We start from the raw sequence: 23,608 nt of genomic DNA, 5'->3' as shown, positions 1-23,608 counted from the left end.
TCAATTTGTCTCTTGTTACGCGTATGCCAAGAACAGATGAAACTTCACCAATATCTTTCATCTTAAATCGCGATGACCGCTGTGTTTTTAGTTCGTTCAAGCTTTCCATATTACTTGCGAATACTCGTAACAATACGTCGCACAGTGGTTCTAAATCGACGAAAAGCGGAAACAATTCAATATCTTGCAAACGGATAGTCCCAATGAGCTGAAAATTGGTACACTGAAAATTCATAAAATGTCTAAGCTAAAACTAGAAAAAATTTTGGAAATTGTAAATAGTTTTGAAAAACTACGGAATTGAAAATAATATTTTACAAAAACTTGTCCTTTTTCTATTATGAATAAGAATAAAAACGGATTTCAAACTCGTAAAAATAAATTGTTAACCCTTCTAACTGCTTATTTGTCAGGGTTGAAGTGACCCAAAGGTCGTTTAATTGCTAAAAATAAATAAAACTCAATTGCATTATTGTTTTTTATGTTTTAACTTATGTACTAAATCTAGTCGCAGTAGAAAAGTTTAAAGAAAATCATAATTTCAAAAATTAAGTTTAATTTCAAATGGTTTTAGTAAATATGGCGTTAATTAGCACTACTAATATTTTTTTGTTTTTGTGTTTTATTTTAAAAAGATTTTTTTATAAAGATAATAAAAAATCATTATGAAAAGTTATTATTATTCCTTAAGAAAAAAACGAATATTATTACTTTATTCGTTATTGTTAATATCGCGTAACAAGTTTTTTGCCTCATCACTTAAAATAAGAAATTTCTTTTTTGGAGTCGGTCTTAATTTGTTGATAAAAGGGTCAGATGATAGCAGCATCATGTGCATAACATCTTCATTTGTTGAAACCCTATCACACTTTCTTGTATGCAGATTCCGATAGCGTTTATAATCCTTGTTTCTACATTCTTGAGCTTCTTCAGAAAGCGCGCCAACAGAAAATGTACAGTTTTCAATTATTTGCTTACCATGCAATAATACTTTATGTACTGATGATGGCATGTTATACCATCCATAGTTGGCGACTAACATTTTTGCAGTATCATATGCATAATTATCAAATTTACAACTATCCACCGGTTCTGTGCAGGTTATTGCTTCTAAAATCACAGCACATCTATTAATTATTTCTTCTTTAACACCTGTTATTTCAGAATCTAACGCAGGATTGGCAAAAAATCTCCTGGATGTGTTGCCATCATTGGTAGTTCCCTTACCTTGCTTTACCATATCTAATCTAAGTCCAGTTTTCTCCGCAAATTCATTCTGAATTTGTGCTTTTCGCTTTTCTTTTATTGGACGCGTTTCGGCATTCGTTTTCCAGCACATTATTGGTAAGTTATATGCTATATGTAAAATGTATTCCATAAATTTGATACGCGCGTGTAAAGGAGACATACCAAATTTGATAGCTTCAGGATTTATAGGCCGAGCTTTAATTTTTTCTAAGCAATTTATTTGAGATGTGGTTGCGAGGCATATGAAGCAAGAAGAAGATGCAGGAGTTTCGGTTACAGCTTGAGCCGTTTTGCCATCCAACATTGTAAAGAAAAACTCATGCCGAACTTTAAAACCTCGATTTCGTATATCAACAACTGAATCTTGTATTTGTGCGATTTCCGCATCTACTCTATTTTTTTCAGCTCGAATCTTTTCAGGGGTTTCCTTTGCGAATTGAAATTGGATACATCGACAATATCTCGTAGAAGAAGGACGTTCGTTTTTCCATACTACGTTGTTGTTTATTCGACAGGACAAATTTAATGGCACTATTGATGTCATAAATAGATTAGAATCACATAACTCTTTATCACCAAGTTTTTGGCTGTATTCGCATTGTCCAGACGCACCATCACAACCCCATTTAGAATACATTATTAATGATTCATCGTCAGTGCTTTGTCAGCGTCGATATGGTGCATTTTTGGAGCCTTTGTGCGTGATTTAGCAGCACTTTTAATTTGCTCATCGGAATATAATGAACGAACTTGACCTATTTTATATCGTTTAGCACGCGTACAGCAATTCTCAAACTTTTTTTGAGGTCTACCGACTCTTTTTGTAATTTTTTTTGAAACAGAAGCACACTCTACATCTAAATTGAAGTGAAAAACTCCTTCAAGCCAACTACTATACTTAGCTTCAAATTTGGCTTTTGTCCTGCTACAAGTATTCCATTTTTTATTGAAGTGTGGTAAAAATCGCTGTTTTATTTGAAATAAAACTTTTTGAATTTGAGAATCGCTGACGTTAGGGTAAGTATTTTTAAAGAATAACTGTAATTTATCAAGATCGCGATTATTATCAATGATCTTTTTATACAAAATTTTATAGGAAATCGAAAAATTTTCCATTTCAATAAAGTAGTTCAATAAATTCTAATTATTTAAATAAGTATACTCGTATAGAATCTACGGAATGTTTGGTTTGTTAGAAGGAGCGAGTATTTTCCTAGTAAGTGCAGTATGTCAATGAACTTACACAAAAAAAGATGGCATCAAAGTAAATCCAACTGCATTAATCAGAGACTGAACCCATTACAAAATGTTGTCTAAAAAGCTAAAAATTAATGTCAGGGTTGAAACTTTGATAAGATAGAAAATATTTATTCATTAACCAGTACACAATATACTTGTAAAACAAATTATTTAAATGAAATATGAGCAAAATGCAATTAGAAGAATGTTTTCTTGCTAATTTCGAATAAAGGCAGCTAAATTATATTTGTCGAACTCTCCAAGATAACGCTGCGATTCGCCGGTGGCTACACTTTTTAATGACATTTATTTCAACTCCTTGACTTTATTCTCAAAAACATTTTTTTATTATTCCAAATGCTACTTCGACCAGTATTTGTATTTCATCAACAAGTGCTTTTACACAGTACATAACACAATTGATTTCATCAAGATTTTGAGCTAATACGAACATTTAAAGACCTCAAACGGCCAAGGTGGCAGCTGGTGGCAGCTGATTTTACATCTATCTGATTGCGCAGAATGTACTTAATACTAAAATATAGTACTCAGCTTGGAGAAGAGTGGAGCTTTTTTTATAGACCTCCTAATCGCATACTCTTTTACATATTTTCTTTCGATTAACTGATTTATGTTCTACTAAGACCATGATAACTGGAGGAACGATATTATATATTCTATCTAAGGTACTATCCATACCTAATATAAAAATCATAAAAGATTTTAAATATTGTTCATCCAGCTAAGGAACTTATTAATCAACCTTTTATGAAAAATATTCAGAAAAACCTGCTGCCAGCAATAGTACAACTTTGGCGATTTTTCCTGCGCAGCACATATCATATAAATAAATGAATTTCTTTTTTTCAGAAACCTCATTAAATTAGCTATTCAGAAAAAATTTTTTAAAATATTTTTGTTAATTTTCATCATTTGGAATTTTTTCCGCCCAGAAACCACTGTGCGTCGTCAACATAAACTGCCACAAACAACTGGTCGTTGCCTGAGGTGCGATAATATACATATGTATCCACCTCACTGCGCGTTAAACCAATGGTAATCACGACTTTGTTGAAGTTATCGTTCCGCAATGGGCTTGATTGCTTTAATCCGTATAAGGACTTTTGCAGTTTACACACGAATTTTATAATTTTCTCAAGCAGGAGAATTTAAAAAAAAAAGAATAACTTTTGCCTTGAAGACTTCGTACTGCCTCATCGATAAATAAAAGACCTAATCTTTTGTATAAAATGATTTTAAAACAAACAAATCGAATCCGTATTTAATAAAAAAGCATTTATTGAATAAAGCATGAAGTTTTATTATTATTTTCGATACATCATGTTGCTTACTTAGAAAACAGAGTTTTCCTGAAATACTGGCTATTTATAAGGTTTAAATTTGATATTCACAGACACACACTGTTAAAATACAGTCTGTTAATTAATTTAAAGCTTTCTCAAAACTATATTTTTTGTTTTGTTTTGTGGTGCGTAAATAAACAAAGAAGACGGTTTTCCGACGCGAGTTATGGTTGTTTACCGAGGCTAATTATGTTGGCTACCGACTGTGCCAGTTATAGTTTCTCATTTAGGAAACCTTGAGTTGCGGCTATTCCTTTTCGAGTTCCTCTCCTTTACTGATTAATAACAATTTTCTTTTGACTTGATGTTTTTCAAAACTTTTATTTATTTTAAATTAATAAAGGAGTTTCTACGACTACTGCTAGTCGCCCTCGCGGTTCGGCCACAACTGCCTTTACTTAAATTTTTAGGTCTTAAATATAGCCTCAGAACATACATATTTATATCGTAAATATGTGTGTTTGTGATGCTACTCAGCACCATCCAAATAATCTACTTTTTGTTTAGACTTGCAGCATAGTTGCAATTGTTTTACTGTGTTCTCTTATTTCACTCAAGTATGTTTTGCATACTTGAGTGTTGACACCAGTATGTTTGTTATCTGCATATACGTATGACTTCACGTCATTCGTATATGCAATGAACGGATTACACTTAAGCATATACATACATATGTATATTTATATTTCTAACTCTAAAGTGCTGAGTGGCATTCCTAAGGTTCATTTTACAATCATAAATTTCTATTGGAATATGATTGTTTTCTTTTTCATTAATACTCATTTTACAATCATAAATTTCTATTAAAATATGGTTGTTTTCTTTTTCATAATTTTATGTGTGGGAGCGGGGCCATTCCACATAACTCCCCCACCGTTAGAGTTAGAACTCTCCTGAGTTCTTTCATTAACAAGTACATTTTGTTTGGGGTTAGTTTCCATTAACATAATTCCCCCTTCATTATAATTCTTTTTATTAACAATTTTTACTTTTATATTCTTCCTTTTCCAATATACAATTATTATAATCAATAAGAGCAATAAACATATTGCTATTGTTACATTCATACCATATGAAACATTTTTATGGTATTTTAATTCTTTAATTTCCTTAATGTTTTCCATTTTTTTTTCTTCAATCATTTCTATATTATCATTAAAATGATTATTTATTGCTATTTGCTTATTAACAGTTTCAATAATATTATGGTCATTTACTTTTTGTACTTCTAAAAAAATTAACCAGTATCTCCATTATGGACTATGATACTAAAGCTATCATCATTGTAATTATTTTCTGTGTCCAAATTAGGTATGTTCGCAAATTTTTGTGGTCTTTTTATATTAGACGGATGGACGTTTTGCAACGGATTAATTCGGAAATATGGTTAGTCCTTATGTCTTACTCTTTTGTAATTTTTTATGGGTCCTGATTCTCTGTATTCTGTATACTCTTCTCTATTGCTATTATGTTTTGCTATTACTTTTCTTTTCGCCAAATTAATTCTATCTTGTAATATGGATGGGCAAATGCTATCTTTGGCGAACCTTGGAGAACATTTGATGGTTGAGTGATATCGATCATTATAGTTCGCTATAACGATCTGCATCCTCATTTCCGTTGAAAGACTTGTATCATCAATTCCTGTTAATTTCTCCAACAGGGTTGAGTGAAGTCTCTCAATGTCTGCGTTACCAGTGTGATTATTGGGTTTTGTTAAATGGACCTCAATATTTAATATATCAATATGGATAATTTCGTTTTTATCCGTAGGGGTTTCCGTCAAATTGAATTTAGGTTTTATAGGTTTTCTATCATACTTTATCTTAATTTCAGCTTCAGGGCTATATGTTATTATAATTTGTGTCTTATATTTATTGACAATCTCTTCTTTTATAGCCAAATGTTCCAATAACTCTTAATTTGCGGAATGTATCGTATCGGAAATTTCAAAATTCGATTCTTTATCATTATTTTCATTTATATCCGTAGATGCCATTAAAATTTGGTAACCTTTTGCAAGATCAATAGGGCTAAAGTACTGTACTTTGCCCAACTTGTCTAAGATTCCATGAATATTATTTTTTTTTTTTTTTTTTTTGACACTTATAATAGGAGAGCTATACCTACTCCTGCTTTTTTGAATTATTTCATGGACCACTGATTTTGTATTACTCAGTGTGTCCCCATCTTTAAAAAATTATTTTTTCATATTTTTTTTTAGCAATTTTTCAACTCCTTTACGATCATCTGATTTTTAGATGATCGAGTTCAATATTTTGCAATTTCCCAGAATCCAATGCATAAACCTGCTCTTGGATCGTCTTTGAGAGGAATGGTATTTTTACACCATTAAGGAGTTCAATTTCCTCCTTTTCTATAAAATTAATTTTTCATATTTTTTTTAGCAATTTTTCAACTCCTTTACGATCATCTGATTTTTAGATGATCGAGTTGAATATTTTGCAATTTCCCAGACTCCAATGCATAAACCTGCTCTTGGATCGTCTTTGAGAGGAATGGTATTTTTACACCATTAAGGAGTTCAATTTCCTCCTTTTCTCTATTTATCTTCTTTTTTTTTTTACTGTTATAATAGGAGAGCTATACCTACTCCTGCTTTTTTGTTTTTTTATTATACCTTGTTTTTCCAATTCTTTAATTTGCCAGTTATGTGTGGGACAGTTACGTCTGCACCAGTTATGTTTGGGCCAGTTACGTCTGAGCCAGTTAGGTTTGGGTCAGTAACGTCTGAGCCAGTTATGTTTCTTATGGTGCAAGCAAACGTACCTGCCTGAATTATTTTATTCTTTGAATAGGGCAACTTCTTTGTGTTGCCTTCAAAAGGATGTAGATATTTTAAGTCTTTCTCCACCTTTTGTCTTAAGGTGGTTCTTTGACATATAGCATTTTGCTGCAATAGTTGCGTTATCGCTACTAAACAAGCCTCCATATTTTGGGTCATTTTCTTTTCGAATCAACAAAAGGAGCGAGAAAAAATATATATTTTAAAATTCAATTTTTTATTATTAGCGATTTGCTTTTACCGAACCGGCATACATCACATGCCTGATTATTGGTTTTTGCTTACTTGCTTCGAGAAAATTTCTTAAACATATTTAGTGTGCCCAAGCATTAAGTACACTTGCTTTGTTTTTCCCCTGCATCGGGGTTCTTTCCACAATATTAAAAACATTAAACCTGTTTCTATTTGTACGAAGGTTATAGCCCGCATATCGATTCATCATCATCCTGAATCTTGTGGCACTAGGATCTACCTCCGTGAGGGTTGGATATTGAATCATACTCTTATCTTGGCGTAAATTACTGTATGTCATTTTTTTTTTTTTTAATTAATTATAAAACTTTTTTTTTCACATTTTCTTCAAATTTGCCACATTTTTCTATACTTTCTTCATATATCTCGTATTTCCCAATTTTTTGTTTCTTTTCCTTTTACTTCTGCATTTTCTTCGTATTTCTTATATGTTTCATATTTTCTCCTTATATTAAATTAATTTTTTCACAAAATTTTTTTTTCACTGTCATTTTCAATTCAAGTATCATAACTTTTTGCAAAATGTTAAAAATAACTTATTATATTCTATATATGTATAACCAGCTACTTACACCGACTACGAATACCTTTTCGTCAATGGATGGATCAAAACTTCCAGAATCTCTGCCCTGCTTGGTTTTCACTTATTTGCTGTGGTTTGGTAAATGTTTCCGGAGTGCTCACTGGTACTTGTTGAAATGGTTATTCTGCTGATGTTGTTTTGCTGCTGATGTTGCTGCTGTAGCTTCCTGTATTGGTTTTTCTTGGCCTCACTAACGTATTCTTTAATTGTTGCTTTCTGCTTCTTTCACTGCTATTTCATTTACAGTGCAGTTTTAATTTTTATGTGTAAGTATATTAAATCCCTTCCTTCTTTAAAGATCCATTATATATACTTTTAAATTTTCACTGAAATAAGCAGCCACCGTAGCCGAATGGGGTGGTGCCAGTTACCGACTGCGCCAGTTATGGTTGTTTACCGAGGCTAATTATGTTGGCTACCGACTGTGCCAGTTATAGTTTCTCATTTAGGAAACCTTGAGTTGCGGCTATTCCTTTTCGAGTTCCTCTCCTTTACTGATTAATAACAATTTTCTTTTGACTTGATGTTTTTCAAAACTTTTATTTATTTTAAATTAATAAAGGAGTTTCTACGACTACTGCTAGTCGCCCTCGCGGTTCGGCCACAACTGCCTTTACTTAAATTTTTAGGTCTTAAATATAGCCTCAGAACATACATATTTATATCGTAAATATGTGTGTTTGTGATGCTACTCAGCACCATCCAAATAATCTACTTTTTGTTTAGACTTGCAGCATAGTTGCAATTGTTTTACTGTGTTCTCTTATTTCACTCAAGTATGTTTTGCATACTTGAGTGTTGACACCAGTATGTTTGTTATCTGCATATACGTATGACTTCACGTCATTCGTATATGCAATGAACGGATTACACTTAAGCATATACATACATATGTATATTTATATTTCTAACTCTAAAGTGCTGAGTGGCATTCCTAAGGTTCATTTTACAATCATAAATTTCTATTGGAATATGATTGTTTTCTTTTTCATTAATACTCATTTTACAATCATAAATTTCTATTAAAATATGGTTGTTTTCTTTTTCATAATTTTATGTGTGGGAGCGGGGCCATTCCACATAACTCGCGCGAACACGCTACGTATAATTGTCCATGCGCGAAACAGGGAAACTCCAAGTTGATTCCACAAACTTTTAACGACTGGCATTGCGATTTGTTTATGGTCATCGCAAAGGCCAGACGTACTGGAAATTGTAAGCGTTTAAAATCGAATGGTAAGTCCTTTGGAATCATCGGTATCCGCGGGATCAAGACATCCTCTCCTTTGTATTTTCCTTTTATGATTGTCGCCTCAATGACGTTATTCATTAGTCTTTTCGCAGCCAGTCTTGTTCCATTGCATAGTCGAGGTTGATTAATGTTACGCAGCATGATGACAACTGATACTTTTAACTGCAAATTGTGAGGTGGTAATCCAGGCAATTCCAGTGAATTTAAGAACTCAGTGGGATAGTCGATTACGTCATCCTGGTTCATTACGGTGTCGACTGATTTGAAGGAAACCAACTGTCCTGGAAGAAAATTCTGAATGGTCGCATTAAGATCCTCGACATCTTTATTTTTCGCTGCTAATATTGCTCGTTCACCCAGCCAATTATGGTTATTGAACTTTTGCGCTATATCTGGGAAAACTCGCTGAATAAGCTCCACTTTTGAGTCTGTGATGTGACAGAAATCTGTAGGTAATGTGATGAATCCGGTCGAGGTGTCCACTGCAACTTTATTATTTCCAATATCTAACAACTGCTTCGCAAACACATTTGCAGTTTCATCTTGTTGCAAAAATACTCGCATGTTAGTTGTTAAGTGGAGTGTCTTTACGTACTGCCACAAATTCGATGATTTTAGGCATGCATTTAGTTCATCAGCAACAGTTGATCGGGGAATAACTGGAAGAGTCTGACGAAAATCACCTGACAACAGAATCATGGCCCCACCGAAAATATTTTGGTTGTCACGAAGATCTTTCAACGTTCTGTCCAGTGCCTCCAGTGACCTCTTATGGGCCATTGTGCATTCATCCCAAACAATCAATTTGCATACCTGTAGGATCTTGGCCATTGCGCTATTTTTGGCGATGTTACAAATTGGTGTTTCGGTGATTTGCATGTTTAGTGGTAATTTCAAGGCAGAATGTGCAGTTCGCCCGCCTTCTAGCAGAGTTGCAGCTATTCCAGATGAAGCCAACGCTAGAGCAACATCATTTCGCGATCTGATCCTCGCCAAAAGCATTGAAATTAAAAACGTTTTTCCGGTTCCTCCGGGAGCATCAAGGAAATAAATTCCACCAGATCCACTGTTCACAGCTTCTATCAAAGTTTCGTACGCAATTCTTTGTTGTTGATTTAATTGTGGAACATTTGTACGAACTGTTTCGGCCAATGCTTCAATGTCGTACTGATGTTCTCTTTGCAACTCGTGGTTTAATGCATCGTGCATAAGACGATGGGTGCTGTCATTCCCAAACACGACAATTTGATGCGGCGACGAAGATATTACGGAATCCTTGAGCGTATCATCCCAGTGCGAATCGTTCTCAAGTAAATGTAATAGTTGACATGCCTCACGGTAAGTCGCACACAGCTGTCCATTAACTGTTCTCAGTTGTTTAAACGATGTCGGACCACGAACATTCACCAACAACAACCGCAAATAATAACATTCATCGTTATTTGGATGTACTGTGTAGATGCGACCCAGAGCATCTGAAGCAAATACATTTGGATGTCCTTCAACTGGTGTTCCTTGTTTTCGACGCTGAAACGATTTCGATGATGCGTTCCATGTGTAATAGCGTGGCATGTCAGCATACAGCAAAGTGCGAGCAAAATCATCAGTTTGACAGACTGTGAAGAAACTTGTTAATGTTGTCGACGGTGGATGTGCCGCCCTGTCTGCCGCGTTAGATTCATTAAAATAAACTCGTTGACCATTTTCTAAATGGACTGCCAAATGGACTACTGTAGGGTGTCTTTCATGGATCGCAAATGAAAAGATACTCCAAATAGCTTCGTTGCTACTTACATAGCGACCCATCTGGTACTGTGATATTTAATCATTTGCATTGGTTACACCGAAGACAGCCATATCACTACCTTTATTAACATATTTACATATGTACTTTATCGACTTCACAGAATTACAATATTCCACATTGATGTGAGTCTCAAAAGCTTTGGACAATATTGGCGAGTATGGCACAATCCAACGATTGTCTACATCAACATTTTGTCCTCTTACCTTCACAACTACCGATCGCCCACTGTCCGCAACTGATCGCCGACGATACAATGGGTATCCATCATTTCCCGTTATGGTTTCAGCAAGCAGGTCTCTTGGGTATCGCTTGGAACACCTACCGTCGACCATACAGGGTGAATTGTAGTTGAAATGTCCGCAAGGTCCATGTATCATGTGTTTGGTAACTACTCCATGCAATTTTGGGTCAACTATTTCATCTGGAATTTCAGCTGAAATTATTGAATCAATCTCATCTGGCCTTATTTTGTCCACTAACCAAACTAAAATGTGCGCATGTGGCAATCCACGCTTTTGCCATTCTACAGAGTATATCCAACAACGGACTCGGCCATACACACACAATGCTTTATTAAGAAATTCATGAGAGATTTTAATTTTTGTTTAAATACTCTGGCAGTTATGTCATGTCTATCAACTGGTGTTTGGCTATGCACTATGGGCCAGGAGACCCTTATAAGTGGCCAAAATTCATAATTCCCAAAACACCAACAATTTATAACTTTTAATACCGCTATGTACAGGTTTTGGGGTCTCTGATTACGAATATGAAGTCAGATTTCAACAATTCAAAATGGCGGATCCAATATGGCGGACATGAAATTTAAAAAATTGGATTTTTTTCACCAAATTTGGTATTTAGGGGTTTTGATGGTCTCTGATTACGAATATGAAGTCAGATTTCAACAATTCAAAATGGCGGATCCAATATGGCGGACATGAAATTTAAAAAATAGGATTTTTTTCACCAAATTTGGTATTTAGGGGTTTTGATGGTCTCCGATTACGAAGATGAAGTCAGATTTCAACAATTCAAAATGGCGGATCCAATATGGCGGACATGAAATTTAAAAAATTGGATTTTTTTCACCAAATTTGGTATTTAGGGGTTTTGATGGTCTCTGATTACGAATATGAAGTCAGATTTCAACAATTCAAAATGGCGGATCCAATATGGCGGACATAAATTTTTTAAAATTAATTATTTTTTACCAAACTTAGTATTTAGGGGTTTTTGGGGGCGCTGATTACGAATCTGCTGCCAGATTTTAGAAATTAAAAATGTCGAATCCCTTATGCGGACCTTTTTTTTTAATTTTATCTGATTAATTTGAAACTTGTTACTCGGGCTTTTTTGTATCGCTGTTGACAAATCTGCAATTAGATTTAAACAATTGAAAATGGTGGATCCAATATGTCAGATAAAGAGACACGCCTGCAGTTAGCCTACATAATAAGTTGTAGTTTCCGGAATCTACCACGAGGAGGTTACAGTGCGACTTCAGACTCCTTCTGTTTTTTTTTATTTTTTGTTGTTTTAAATTTTTTTTAAGTTTTTAAATATTATTTTATTGGTTTTTATTTTTTTTATAAATTTTTTTAAAAATAGGTAAATACTAATTGCTTGCTCTACGAGGTCAAATATCGTCATTTACATCAGATTGTGAGTCTTCTTCCTCGGATAATTCTATGTCGTCTAAATATAAGATTTTTTCTGTAAAATCAATTTCCTCAATTTCATATTCGTCTAGTTCTTCACTTACCTGTACGTAATTGGTACTTCCTGATTGATTAGAATCTACTTCAACCTCTTTCAATAAAAGTTGCACTTCTTTAGGAAGAGATAATTGAACTTTTTGTTGAAGGCGTTCTTTTAAACGTAAACTCAATAAAAGAGGATCAGAGGTGTCCATAGCTCTACAAAACAAGTCTTCCAAATTTGCCATCCTACTATGCTTTCTACTATGCTGGAGTCTAAATTTTTTGTAGTCCTTATTTCTCGCTTCAGATGCTTCTTCTCCGAGCATACCTACCGGTAAGATGCTGTTTTTTATTATTTCTCCGCTATGAATAAGAATTTTGTGAACCGTTTGAGACATAGGGTACCACGAATAGAGCGAGACATATAGTTTTGCAGTAGAGGTGCAAAATTCTTCAAATCGACTTGAATCGAGAGGAAGATGACAAGAGAGGCTAATTAAAATTACCTTAAAACGTTGAAGCAATTCGTGATTAAGACCAAGGCAATCAGACAAAAGTTTACTATCTTTAAATGCAATGCGAGCTGTGTTTCCATCATTGCTGGTACCACTTCCTCCAGGCTTTGGTTTATCCACTCTGAGTCCCATTTTTTCCCACAGAATTGATTGCACTTCTTGTTTTCTTAATGCTACCTGTTCTTTATTCTTAGCACCTCTGACATCCCATCTTTTGATAACCAATTTATAAGAAACATGTAAGCAAAATTCGAAAATTCTTATCCAGGCATGCAAAGGGCTGATTCCATGTAACAGTGACTCCTCATGAGGCATAAATTTCACACTCTTTATATTAGATAGATCGTTAAATTGTTTAGGAACAGCATGACAGATAGCACAAGTTTTCTTGATGGCGTGTTGGTGATCGTATTTAATACCTTACCGTCAATTAAAGTCATTAATAATGTATATTGTACTTTAAGACGACAGCCTTCAATCAAAATTTCAAAGGCTTGTAATTTCAGAATTTGTTCTTCGATGGCCTTCTTTTGGGCAAGAATTACTTCTGTTGATTCCTTTGCGTATCGAATTTGAATAGGGCGACAAAATCTTGGAGATTGAGATGTAACATTATTCCACAAAATTACATCCACTTCACTTGATAACCTTAAGGGGATAAGTGTAGTAACGAACAGATTTTCATCTGTAGGAGTCTGTTTCTCATTGAAACAATCATAACCTTGTTTGTAAGGCGAATGCCCACTACTCCCATCAAATCCCCAAGAACACATCAGAACAGTTTTGAGCTCAGTAATTTTATTTTTTTTAATAAGACAGTGTAAAACTTCTCTTTGTAGTTCTATTATTCTATTCACCGTGTGGTTTAAAAGTTCTTGAAGTGATACTTCAGCTAACGTTTCAGAAATTTTAATTGACTCTTTCGACTGTCTTAACTTTTCTTTGGCTTCTCTAATCGCATTATACGCAGGCCAAATGTCTGCTCCACTAGATTTGGTCGCTAATCGCATATTCTGATAGACTTGTTTAGACATAGAATTATCGAAAAGAAATGCTAAAGCCACTTCTGGGCTTTTCTTTTCTATTGTAGGAAAAGGTGTTGTCATTATTTTTCTAATTTTCTTAGCCTGTTCCTCGCTTTTTGAAAGTTCGTTAAGTACCGATCGCAAATCTGCTTCCCCTGAAACTCGTGCCGCATGACTAGTAGCCATTAATAGTTTCTGACGATCATTATCATGTTCTTCACTGATTTTAGACACTTCTCGTCTTTTCGATCTAGTAGATTTTTCTGCAAACTCGAGCGATGGACGACCTCTTTTAAGTATATCAGTCTTACTTATTTTAGCTGTGAGGTCTAAGTCAGGTATAGTAAATTCAGAATCTAACCACTCTGAATTTTGTGACTCAAAGACAGCTATTTTCCTACCGCAATGCTGATATTTTGCATTTCTTTTTGACTTTAAACTATTTAAAGCATTTTTCAAGCGTTCCAATCCTTTACAACCTACATCTGATTTATTGATACCTATTTTAGTTAAAATTGAATCAACGGTTATATTCATGTCATTATTACCTAACATAATTTGAAGAACCTCTTTTTTCTTCAATGAAGTCATTATGAATTTGTAAGGTTATTTTACCTTTATAGTATAATACATCCGGGAACAAAGGAAACGCACGTTTAAACTGCTCGGTTGCTTTATTTCAACTAACTGTACATATTAAAACTAAGAATAACGGCGGAACCAAAAATATGCATGGCCACCTATGATTCTTACAAATCATGGCCTGCTATGATTCTTACAATCATTGTTTGCTGTAATTCTTATAATCATGGGTTGCTATGATTCTTACAATTCTCCCTCTCAACCCAGTTATTTTATAAATTACATTTTTCAAAATTTTCCGTATTTTAATATTTTCATTACGACAAAACGACGATTTGCGATCAGATACGTCACCAGCCCAGTCGGAATCTGTGTAGCACACCAAATTTTCGCCAGTAGATGAATAAGTTATTTTCGCTGCTGAACTCTGCTTCAAATATCGTAACACGTGCTTCGCAGCTTTAAAATGTTCTTCATGTGGGTGATTATTAAATTGTGATAATTTAGATACAACATGGGCGATATCTGGCCTAGATATTACCGCCAGGTACATCAACCCTCCGATTAAACTTTGGTATCGCATCGCGTCAATATCTTTACACTGCTTCTCACACTTCTTGAGTACCGTGCCATCAACCCAAGGTGTAGTTGCCGACTTGCATGAGTCCATTCCCCATGTTTTAAGAAGTTGATTCACATAATGTTCTTGATGAATTGATATTGTGCCAGTAGATGCATCCCTCTCTATTTCCATACCTAAATAAAACGATACCGGCCCTTAATAAGTTAAAATTGTGTGACTCTTAATACTTGGTTAACTTTTTACACCCTATTGGCAAATGATTGATATACAGTCAACTCGCGCATAGATCAGTAAACTTCATTTTTTTTTTTAAAGAAAATGAAAAACCGCAGCAAACCGGGTCGAGGAAGCTAGCACCGCCACAACGTCAAAATCAAAAACTTTTTGTGCCCAATTTATGGGCTATTTATGGGCTAATTTTGGGCCGCAACAAAAATTTTTGGGCTCTTCTCAATCTAGAATCATTGACACTTCAAAGTGGCGGTGCCAGCTGTAAAATAGCCAGCACCGCCACAATGATAACTCGAGAACGGTTGGTCGTAGAAAAATCTCAAGCATATCAAAATTTTGGGCTATTTATGGGCTTTCAAATGCATACAAACAAAACAAAAAAAAACCACCCCCTCTGTGTACACTAACACCCACACTCAATTTTCGCGTAAATAATAATGAAAATGGCAAACTAAATAATTTTTACAGCAGTATCATTACAGTTACATGCTTCTTAATAGTATTCAGCTGCAAAATAATTTTTAATAAATTTTTTAAATTTTTTATAAATGAAGGTTGAGTGAACGATCAACCGTTCTCGAGTTATCGCTGTACCAATGTTGGCTATTTCACAGCTGATATGCAAAACTGAAAATTAATCGAAAACTATACAAGTCCAAAAAATTTTGTTGCAGCGCATAAAGTAGACAATATTGTATGGAGAAGTAATTTTTTTAGTGTCCTATTTAATAGAGTTAATATTTGATGATTGAACCTTTTTTGTAGGCAAACTAACAGATGTGTCATATAGTGATAAGAAAAAAATCGCAATCACACGAAAATATATAGTTTTTTTTATTGATTTTGAGATCCAAAAAAAAATTAAATATCTTTAATTAAACTATATTATCATATAGGTTTTATAATTTCATACAGTAAATATAAAAACAAACTATTCATTAAAATAAATATTTATTTTTTAAGCTTATAGATGGCTACATGTGGCTGAAGCCACGTACAGTCTTTTATTTTTTTTGGCTTTTGTTGGGGATTAAAATCATCAAACTCTATCCATGAGTTATCTCCACACAAAACAAGACCCGTGTAATGGCCATTTACCGGAACTGAAAAAGAATCATAATTTTTAATACTTTCATGGCAATTTTTGGTGTTAGCGATTCATTACCTTCGTTTTTTGAAAGAATATTTTCTTTATTCTCAATGGCGGTTTTTAATTTTTTCATTTCTTGATTTCTTGTATTTTTTCGAGAAATAAATTCTCTAAATTTGACGACACCAAGTAGCTGCAGTTTATTTTTATTCTTAAATTCAATACATTTTTGAATATCCTTCAGTTGTATATTGCAGTTATTATCGTCTACAGGGTATATCTCGACTATTGCAAAGGGCCCTAAAATAAAATTTTTTTAATTAATAGGTCTATTTATAAGTTCGTGCGGTTTTACAACAGATGGCGTAACTTGATTATTATTCCATCGATCCACATTTCCAAACATTCATTGGAGAGCTACTGTCGTAAGGCACAAACGTCAGTATAAGTTTTTTATTTGAAGCGTAAACAACAATATTTTTACCACACTTGAAAATGTCGAATTTCGTGCCAAATAATGTGTTTTTGCGGGGAATTCTTCTTCATTATTTTAATATGAAGAAAAAAGCAGCCGAAAGTCATCGTATCTTGGTGGAAGTTTATGGTGAGCATGCTCTATCTGAGCGAACGTGCCAGAAGTGGTTTGCACGCTTTAAAAGTGGTGATTTTGGCTTGGAAGACGAAGAACGCGAGGGTGCGCCGCCAAAGTTCATGGATACCGAATTGGAGGAATTGCTCGATCAAGATCCGGCTCAAACGCAAGAAGAGGTTGCAAAAACTTTGGGAGTTGATCAATCAACCATTTCCAAACGTTTAAAAGCCATGGGAATGATCCGAAAGGTAGGCCATTGGGTGCCGTATGAATTGAAGCCAAGAGACGTTGAACGCCGTTTTATGGCATGCGAACAACTGCTTCAACGGCACAAAAGAAAGGGTTTTTTGCATCGAATTGTGACTGGCGATGAAAAGTGGGTCCATTACGACAATCCAAAACGTCGGGCAACGTATGGATACCCTGGCCATGCTTCAACATCGACGTCGGCGCAGAATATTCATGGCCTGAAGGTTATGCTGTGTATCTGGTGGGACCAGCTGGGTGTTGTGTATTATGAGCTACTGAAACCGAATGAAACGATTACGGGGGATGTCTACCGACGACAATTGATGCGTTTGAGCCGAGCACTGCGAGAAAAACGGCCGCAATACGCCGATAGACACGACAAAGTTATTTTGCAACATGACAATGCTCGGCCACATGTTGCACAAGTGGTCAAAACATACTTAGAAACGCTCAAATGGGATGTCCTACCCCACCCGCCGTATAGTCCAGACCTTGCGCCATCCGATTACTATCTCTTCCGATCGATGCAACATGGCCTGGCTGACCAGCACTTCCGTAATTACGATGAAGTCAAAAAATGGATCGATTCGTGGATTGCGGCAAAACCGACCGAATTTTTCACAAAGGGAATCCGTGAATTGCCAGAAAGATGGGAAAAAGTAGTAGTAAGCGATGGACAATATTTTGAATATTAAATTTGTAACCATTTTACGTCAAAAAAGTTTCAAATTTCGAAAAAAAACCGCACGAACTTATTCATAGTCCTATTAAATAAAGTAAAATATTACAAATATAAGAAAATAAATTTATAAATTGATACACACCAATTCGAAAATCAATATTTGTTGTTATTTTGCAGTTTCGACATGGCTTTGCATGTCTAATAAATACAGATTCCTCCAAATACTGAGGAATTTGTTTTATTTCGTTGAGTGGCACTAAAACTGTTGGCCAATCCTTTTCTATGGGAGCGCAGCCAGTACTACAAGTTTTGATCGTTGTAAAGCTGGGAATTTTTGAAAACAGTTTTGCGCATAATTCTCCAGCGTTAATTTGGCATTTCACTGCGTCGATTTCCTCTCCTTCTTGAAATGGCATCAACGATTTTAATAATTTTGCTCGCGTAATGTACATGCCGTAATTCAGTTGGTGGGTACTCATGCTTGCAATAAGATCGAAGAAAATCAGTTTTGATTTTTTGCAGCACTCCATAAAATCGGCATCGTCAAAACATGCAACCGTGAAGATCTGAAATAAAATGTAACGATTGCATAACAATACAATAACAAAATTATCATATTAATTGTTTTTATTGGAAACTTCGCTATGATGCGTGTATATATTACCTGAGCAATGGAATCAAATGCACAAGTGTTTGATAAAACTGTGGCTTTTCCATCGACTGGTACAGGTGCAGTGCAACTATTTCCATTTTTTAATACTGGAAAGCGTTTAAGTGATTGATGCAGTAAAAGCTGAATTTCGGTAAAATTCGGCTGCAAGTATAGTGATTGTGTTTCAACTTTTCGTTTTTTTTCTACGGCTATTTTCTTTTTTTCCTCTTTTGCCACTAGCCCGTACCAATTTTCATAAGTTCTGGAGGCCAGAATGTTCTCAATTTCCTCTTTTGACATCCGCAGACACAATTGACACAGATGCTTGTCCAGTGGCTCATCTTCAGGAATCGTTGCAGCAAACGAGGACGTGCAAATTTTGCAAGTAACTGAGGAATCACGATGAAGTGGTTCCTTGCAGAACGATCGTGGAGAATTCACATCTGTTGGCGATTGTTGTGAAGACATCGTCGGTGTCGTATCTATTCCACTCATATGCATTTTCCCATCAATGATGTCTGTATGCTTTACAATAAAATCATCCACACGAATTGGAAATGTCATGTTTCCAAAATATCGGTTTCTGATGTTATTGAACATTGACTCACTGCAGCTGCTCGTCGCCGGAACTCTGCCATAATTGAAAGTATCACGACAAACACACGACCATAACGGAAATGTTTTAGATTTCCTTAAAATATGATTAGTGATGTCCGGGCAATAATGGGCATTATCTGAATCTGTATTGTCTTCGTCATTGGTGATGCACCGTGGAACAATTTCATCGTGGATGGTTTGGGCAAACATCAAACATTTACTTTGTTTTCCGGAATCGTTGATGTCGACATCGTCACCTCGACGTGTTTCGTTCCATATATCATCTGAAATGCACAATTACGAATTATATCATTTATATGTACGTGTATGTAAATGTCTTGTACTCACCAGTTTCCTCGGTTAACGCCTCTTCAGAAAGCAAATCGCCTGGAATTTTGGTGATCATCTGAAGCAATTTGTTTTTATAAAATTTGCACATAGTCGGCTGATTCGATGACGTAACATTACCGTCTTTCTCACACATACTGACAATCATCATAGATCGCAAGATTTCACGAAAGTCTTCAAGACTGCGACTCATAATGAGAAGGTCAAATACTGCCATGTAAAATTTTTTTACGTTTGGCAATAAGCGCATTTTTGAATTTGCGAGTATATCCCTCCAATTTTTTATAACATGGGCGACATCCATCCTTATGTAGCATGTTGGAGGATGTAAATTCTCTCGTGTACTCGTTAGGCATATGTCAGCATACTCGTTAACATTTTGATATGAAGTAAAACTTCGAATCGCCGCATTGAGTAATGCCAATCCGCCATCAGTGACTATCTCTTTTGGCAACGGAACGCCATAGCTTTTAAATTCCAAAAGCCAATAATGAATAATGTTGGTGTTATGAGTCGCTGAGAACATTTGATTTACTTCAAATGCGCTACCATCGGATCTCCGGGCAACCATCTGGTAGAGGAATACTGGGCCTGATTGATTCCCATTTGGAAATTTGATGCGTGGTACATATTTTCCACTGCCATCAAAAGATATTTGTGGGTGAGCTTCATGCATTGCAAAGACTTTATACCTTTGGATTTGGTAGGACGTCGAGTAATGCACGAAAAATGGCTCTATCGAGAGAAATTTAATAGTCCCCCTCAATTTCTCAGCCTGCAAGATGAAAAGCCCATAAATAGCCCAAAATTCTGATATCCTTGAGATTTTTCTACGACCAACCGTTCTCGAGTTATCATTGTGGCGGTGCTGGCTATTTTACAGCTGGCACCGCCACTTTGAAGTGTCAATGATTCTAGATTGAGAAGAGCCCAAAAATTTTTGTCGCGGCCCAAAATTAGCCCATAAATAGCCCATAAATTGGGCACAAAAAGTTTTTGATTTTGACGTTGTGGCGGTGCTAGCTTCCTCGACCCCAGCAAACCGCACCTTTAGCTTGTTACACATGAACTACTGAAGACGTTAATGTAAAGAAATTGTTTATAGCTTCTGGAGTTTTGCGCAAGGCTCAATCGGCGTATTAACAAGTAGTAAAAAAAAACAAAATTTTTCACAATTATTCTCAATATTTCTAACATCAGATTTATTTTTTCAGCTATTGACTATTTTCACATACTACATGATTGCAACTAATGAGAAAATGCAATATAATTAATGACAAATACTACATTTCAGTAAAACAGTGACAGTTTAGAACAATAGCTATATGGTGATCATTTAAGCCTTACACTTATATTAACTTATATTACAAGCTTAAATATTTCATTAAAACTTATAACATTTACAAAATAACTACTTTCACTTATCTATATTATGATACTATATTGCATTTTGAAAAATCTTTCAATGACTTTTGGCCAAATTTTTTGGTCTTCTGGCCCATAGTGCTATGTAGTAATTCCTTCTCGATTTCGGACCATTTTGGGTTACATGTGAATGTAACAAATAAGTCTGGGCGACCATAATGCCTAACATATGACATAGCATCCTGAGCATATTCATGCATGTGGCGTGGGCTTCCTATATAAGTAGCTGGCAAAATTGTCATTCTTCCTACATTATTCACATTGCCATCAGCATTTATAGCATCGCGGAGATGGATGTATTCCTCTGACCGTAGCCGTCGTTGGTTCAAACGGATGTATGTCAATCGTTCAGTCTCAATTTTGACATACATGTCAACTGCAAACTGATGAAAAAGTCGTTGACACATCAAAATATGATTTACTTCACCTTGACGGATCATGAGTCTGTATGAATAGAAATTCATAGCATTAACTTTTTTGTTGGTTTCAGCACCTGCAATCAAAAATGATAAATGTTTAAATTGTTACTTAGATGAATTGAATTTAAAAATATTATTTAATCTTGTTCAATTCATTTACCTGTTACTTGATTTACCATTTTAATATTAAAATGGTATCCATCTTCCCCCTGCCAGAAGATCAAAGGATATTGTAGTGCATCATAACTCCTGTGTGTTTCAGATACACGTTTTAAATCACTATTCCGACGATGAAGCACAATATCTCTAGATTGTAAATTTTCTCCCACAATGACAACAGCCACTTCATCAATGGTAGGTGAATTGAACCTCCTTGTGTGTTCACCGGCAGGTGTTTTGTCAGCTCGAATAATAATATTATGGCTATCAGATGGCATCCGATCCAATGCTATTTTGAACATATTTACTAAATTGTTATACTGATGAAGAAACATTTGTAATTGTTGGACAATGGTTGGATTGTGAGCACAACGATTATTAATTTCCGCATCTGAATTGCCCATAAAATAAATTTGTAAAAATTGATGATCTGCATCAGGTAGTGGTAACAGAGTTCCCAGTAAGTGATAAATTTGTCCTTGTATCTGTAATTTTTAAAAATTTGTCCATTAATTATTTCCGATATATATATTTTAGTACAAACTTGAATAATATAAAAAAATATTCTTATATAATATGTGTAGCACCAAATAATGTCATCTGGAAACAGTTGTTATATTTCTGAATGTTGGTCAAGAAGTGCTTAGAATCATTTCCAATCCCAGAAACTAAAGAGCGTAAAGGATCTGGTGGTGGGACCAATTGTGGCAATTTTACTTTGCCTTGAGCACAACATAATCCAGTAGATTCACCAGTGTATTTTAACGCCTTACAATATTTACAAATTGTTTTCATTTCCCCAATTGTTACCGATTTGTCGGCACAATAATCAATTGCCGGATCATAGTGGAATGCAGCTCGTTCAAGAATCACAGGAGCACTGCGTCTGCGGATTCGCTCAATTTCATTATGTTTAGCTTGCTGTTGTTGTGTTTGATGTGCACGAACTCGTTGCATTCCAAGCCTATCTCCTACATTGTCACTCACTAAAGAACGCAATTCTGACATAGCAATAAGACTATTTTCTTGATCTGTCTGTCTCTGGTCATCAGTGCGGTTAGCACGTGAGGTAGCTCTTCGCACATTTGATTGACTACGACGACCTAAGTCAGTAAAGTGTCACTATCACAAAAAAGAGCACATTACTTGGAATGTCACTATCACAAAGGATCACCAAAGTAAAGAAAGTTCTCGCGCACGTAGCCACAAACATAGATATAATATCGTAATAATACTTTTTTCCGTGCTCTGAAATGCGACAGGATGGATTGACATATTAGTTGGTTGTCAAATCTAATGTCAAATATTATGATTGCGTTCAGAAATTTAACCTAAGATTTATAATTTAATTTGTGACAAAACTTAAGATTTATCTTTCGATTTCTATATAGTCTTATTAAAAAAATAATCGGACAGATTAACAACTGAAGTTAGCTAAAATTGAGTTTCTCGAAGCCGACCACTATTTATGTACTATGTATTTTGAGACTATGCAATTTTGTCGCGTTCGCGATTCACTTTCACTTTTGTTGAGTTTCAGAACGCGATATTAGATCCTCCAACGCGCACGCGAATTTGAACTTTATACAGCGGTAATAAATTACAAATTGACTCTCCATTTTATTTAGAAAACGTTTGTATGGGAAATAGAAAAATGCAGCGGTAATAAATTACAAATTGACTCTCCATTTTATTTAGAAAACGTTTGTATGGGAAATAGAAAAATGCTGTTTTGAGGATTTTCCCGGCAATTATTCGAATTCTTCCCACCTTTTAAACCTTCCCTAGACCTCCAGGAATAATTCAAGACCAAGATAAGATAAATCCGCTCAGCCGTTCTCGAGTTTTAGCGAGACTAACGAACAGCAATTCATTTTTATATACAGTCCTGTGCAAAAAAAACCGGACAGCCTAAAAAACTCCATTTTTTGAAGTAGTATGGATTTTATCTAATATGTTTGAATGTGGTTATATTCCATTGTGTTTTTAATACAAAAGTATGAAATAAAATCAATAAATTTCATACGTGTTTTTAATATTTTCATACTTTATTTGTTTTACCATAGTCAATAACGAATGTTTTATTATTAGTTTATCCTTATTATATAATCTTACAGCTAATTAATTCAAAACAAAATTAATTATTTCATTATAAATGTTATAATTTGAAGTTTTAATACTTGGTCGCACCGCCTTTCGCCTTAA

General features: G+C 34.9%; 2 protein-coding genes across 2 annotated transcripts in view; one reads left to right on the top strand and one right to left on the bottom strand.

Annotated features, from left to right (window-relative positions):
• Positions 1-1,320, top strand: part of LOC128858769 (galactosylgalactosylxylosylprotein 3-beta-glucuronosyltransferase I) — a 74,201-nt gene extending 72,881 nt beyond the window's left edge. Inside the window, exon 3 of the mRNA XM_054095268.1 lies at positions 1,165-1,320. The gene's annotated coding sequence lies outside the window, so the exon portion shown is untranslated. The remainder of the gene's footprint in view (positions 1-1,164) is intronic.
• Positions 1,321-20,504: 19,184 nt separating this feature from the next.
• Positions 20,505-22,264, bottom strand: LOC128858770 (uncharacterized). The gene is made up of 2 exons (XM_054095270.1): positions 21,405-22,264; positions 20,505-21,318 (listed from the first exon to the last, which is right to left on the bottom strand). The coding sequence occupies exons 1-2, from the start codon at positions 21,805-21,807 to the stop codon at positions 20,831-20,833; spliced, it is 891 nt and encodes a 296-aa protein (XP_053951245.1). The 5' UTR covers positions 21,808-22,264; the 3' UTR covers positions 20,505-20,830.
• Positions 22,265-23,608: the final 1,344 nt, after the last annotated feature.

Source organism: Anastrepha ludens, chromosome 3 (assembly GCF_028408465.1).
Source record: "Anastrepha ludens isolate Willacy chromosome 3, idAnaLude1.1, whole genome shotgun sequence".
NCBI classification, from domain to species: Eukaryota; Metazoa; Arthropoda; class Insecta; order Diptera; family Tephritidae; genus Anastrepha; species Anastrepha ludens.
Note: the sequence above shows the minus strand (reverse complement) of the source record. Positions and strands in the feature narration are given on the sequence as shown.

Bases quoted from the DNA above. Each gene is read 5' to 3' on its own strand.
- LOC128858770 (XM_054095270.1), bottom strand. From the start codon at position 21,807: ATGGGCAATTCAGATGCGGAAATTAATAATCGTTGTGCTCACAATCCA. The intron at 21,319-21,404 runs GTAAATGAATTG...TTTTGATTGCAG, and splicing joins AATGGTAAATCAAGTAACAG to GTGCTGAAACCAACAAAAAA.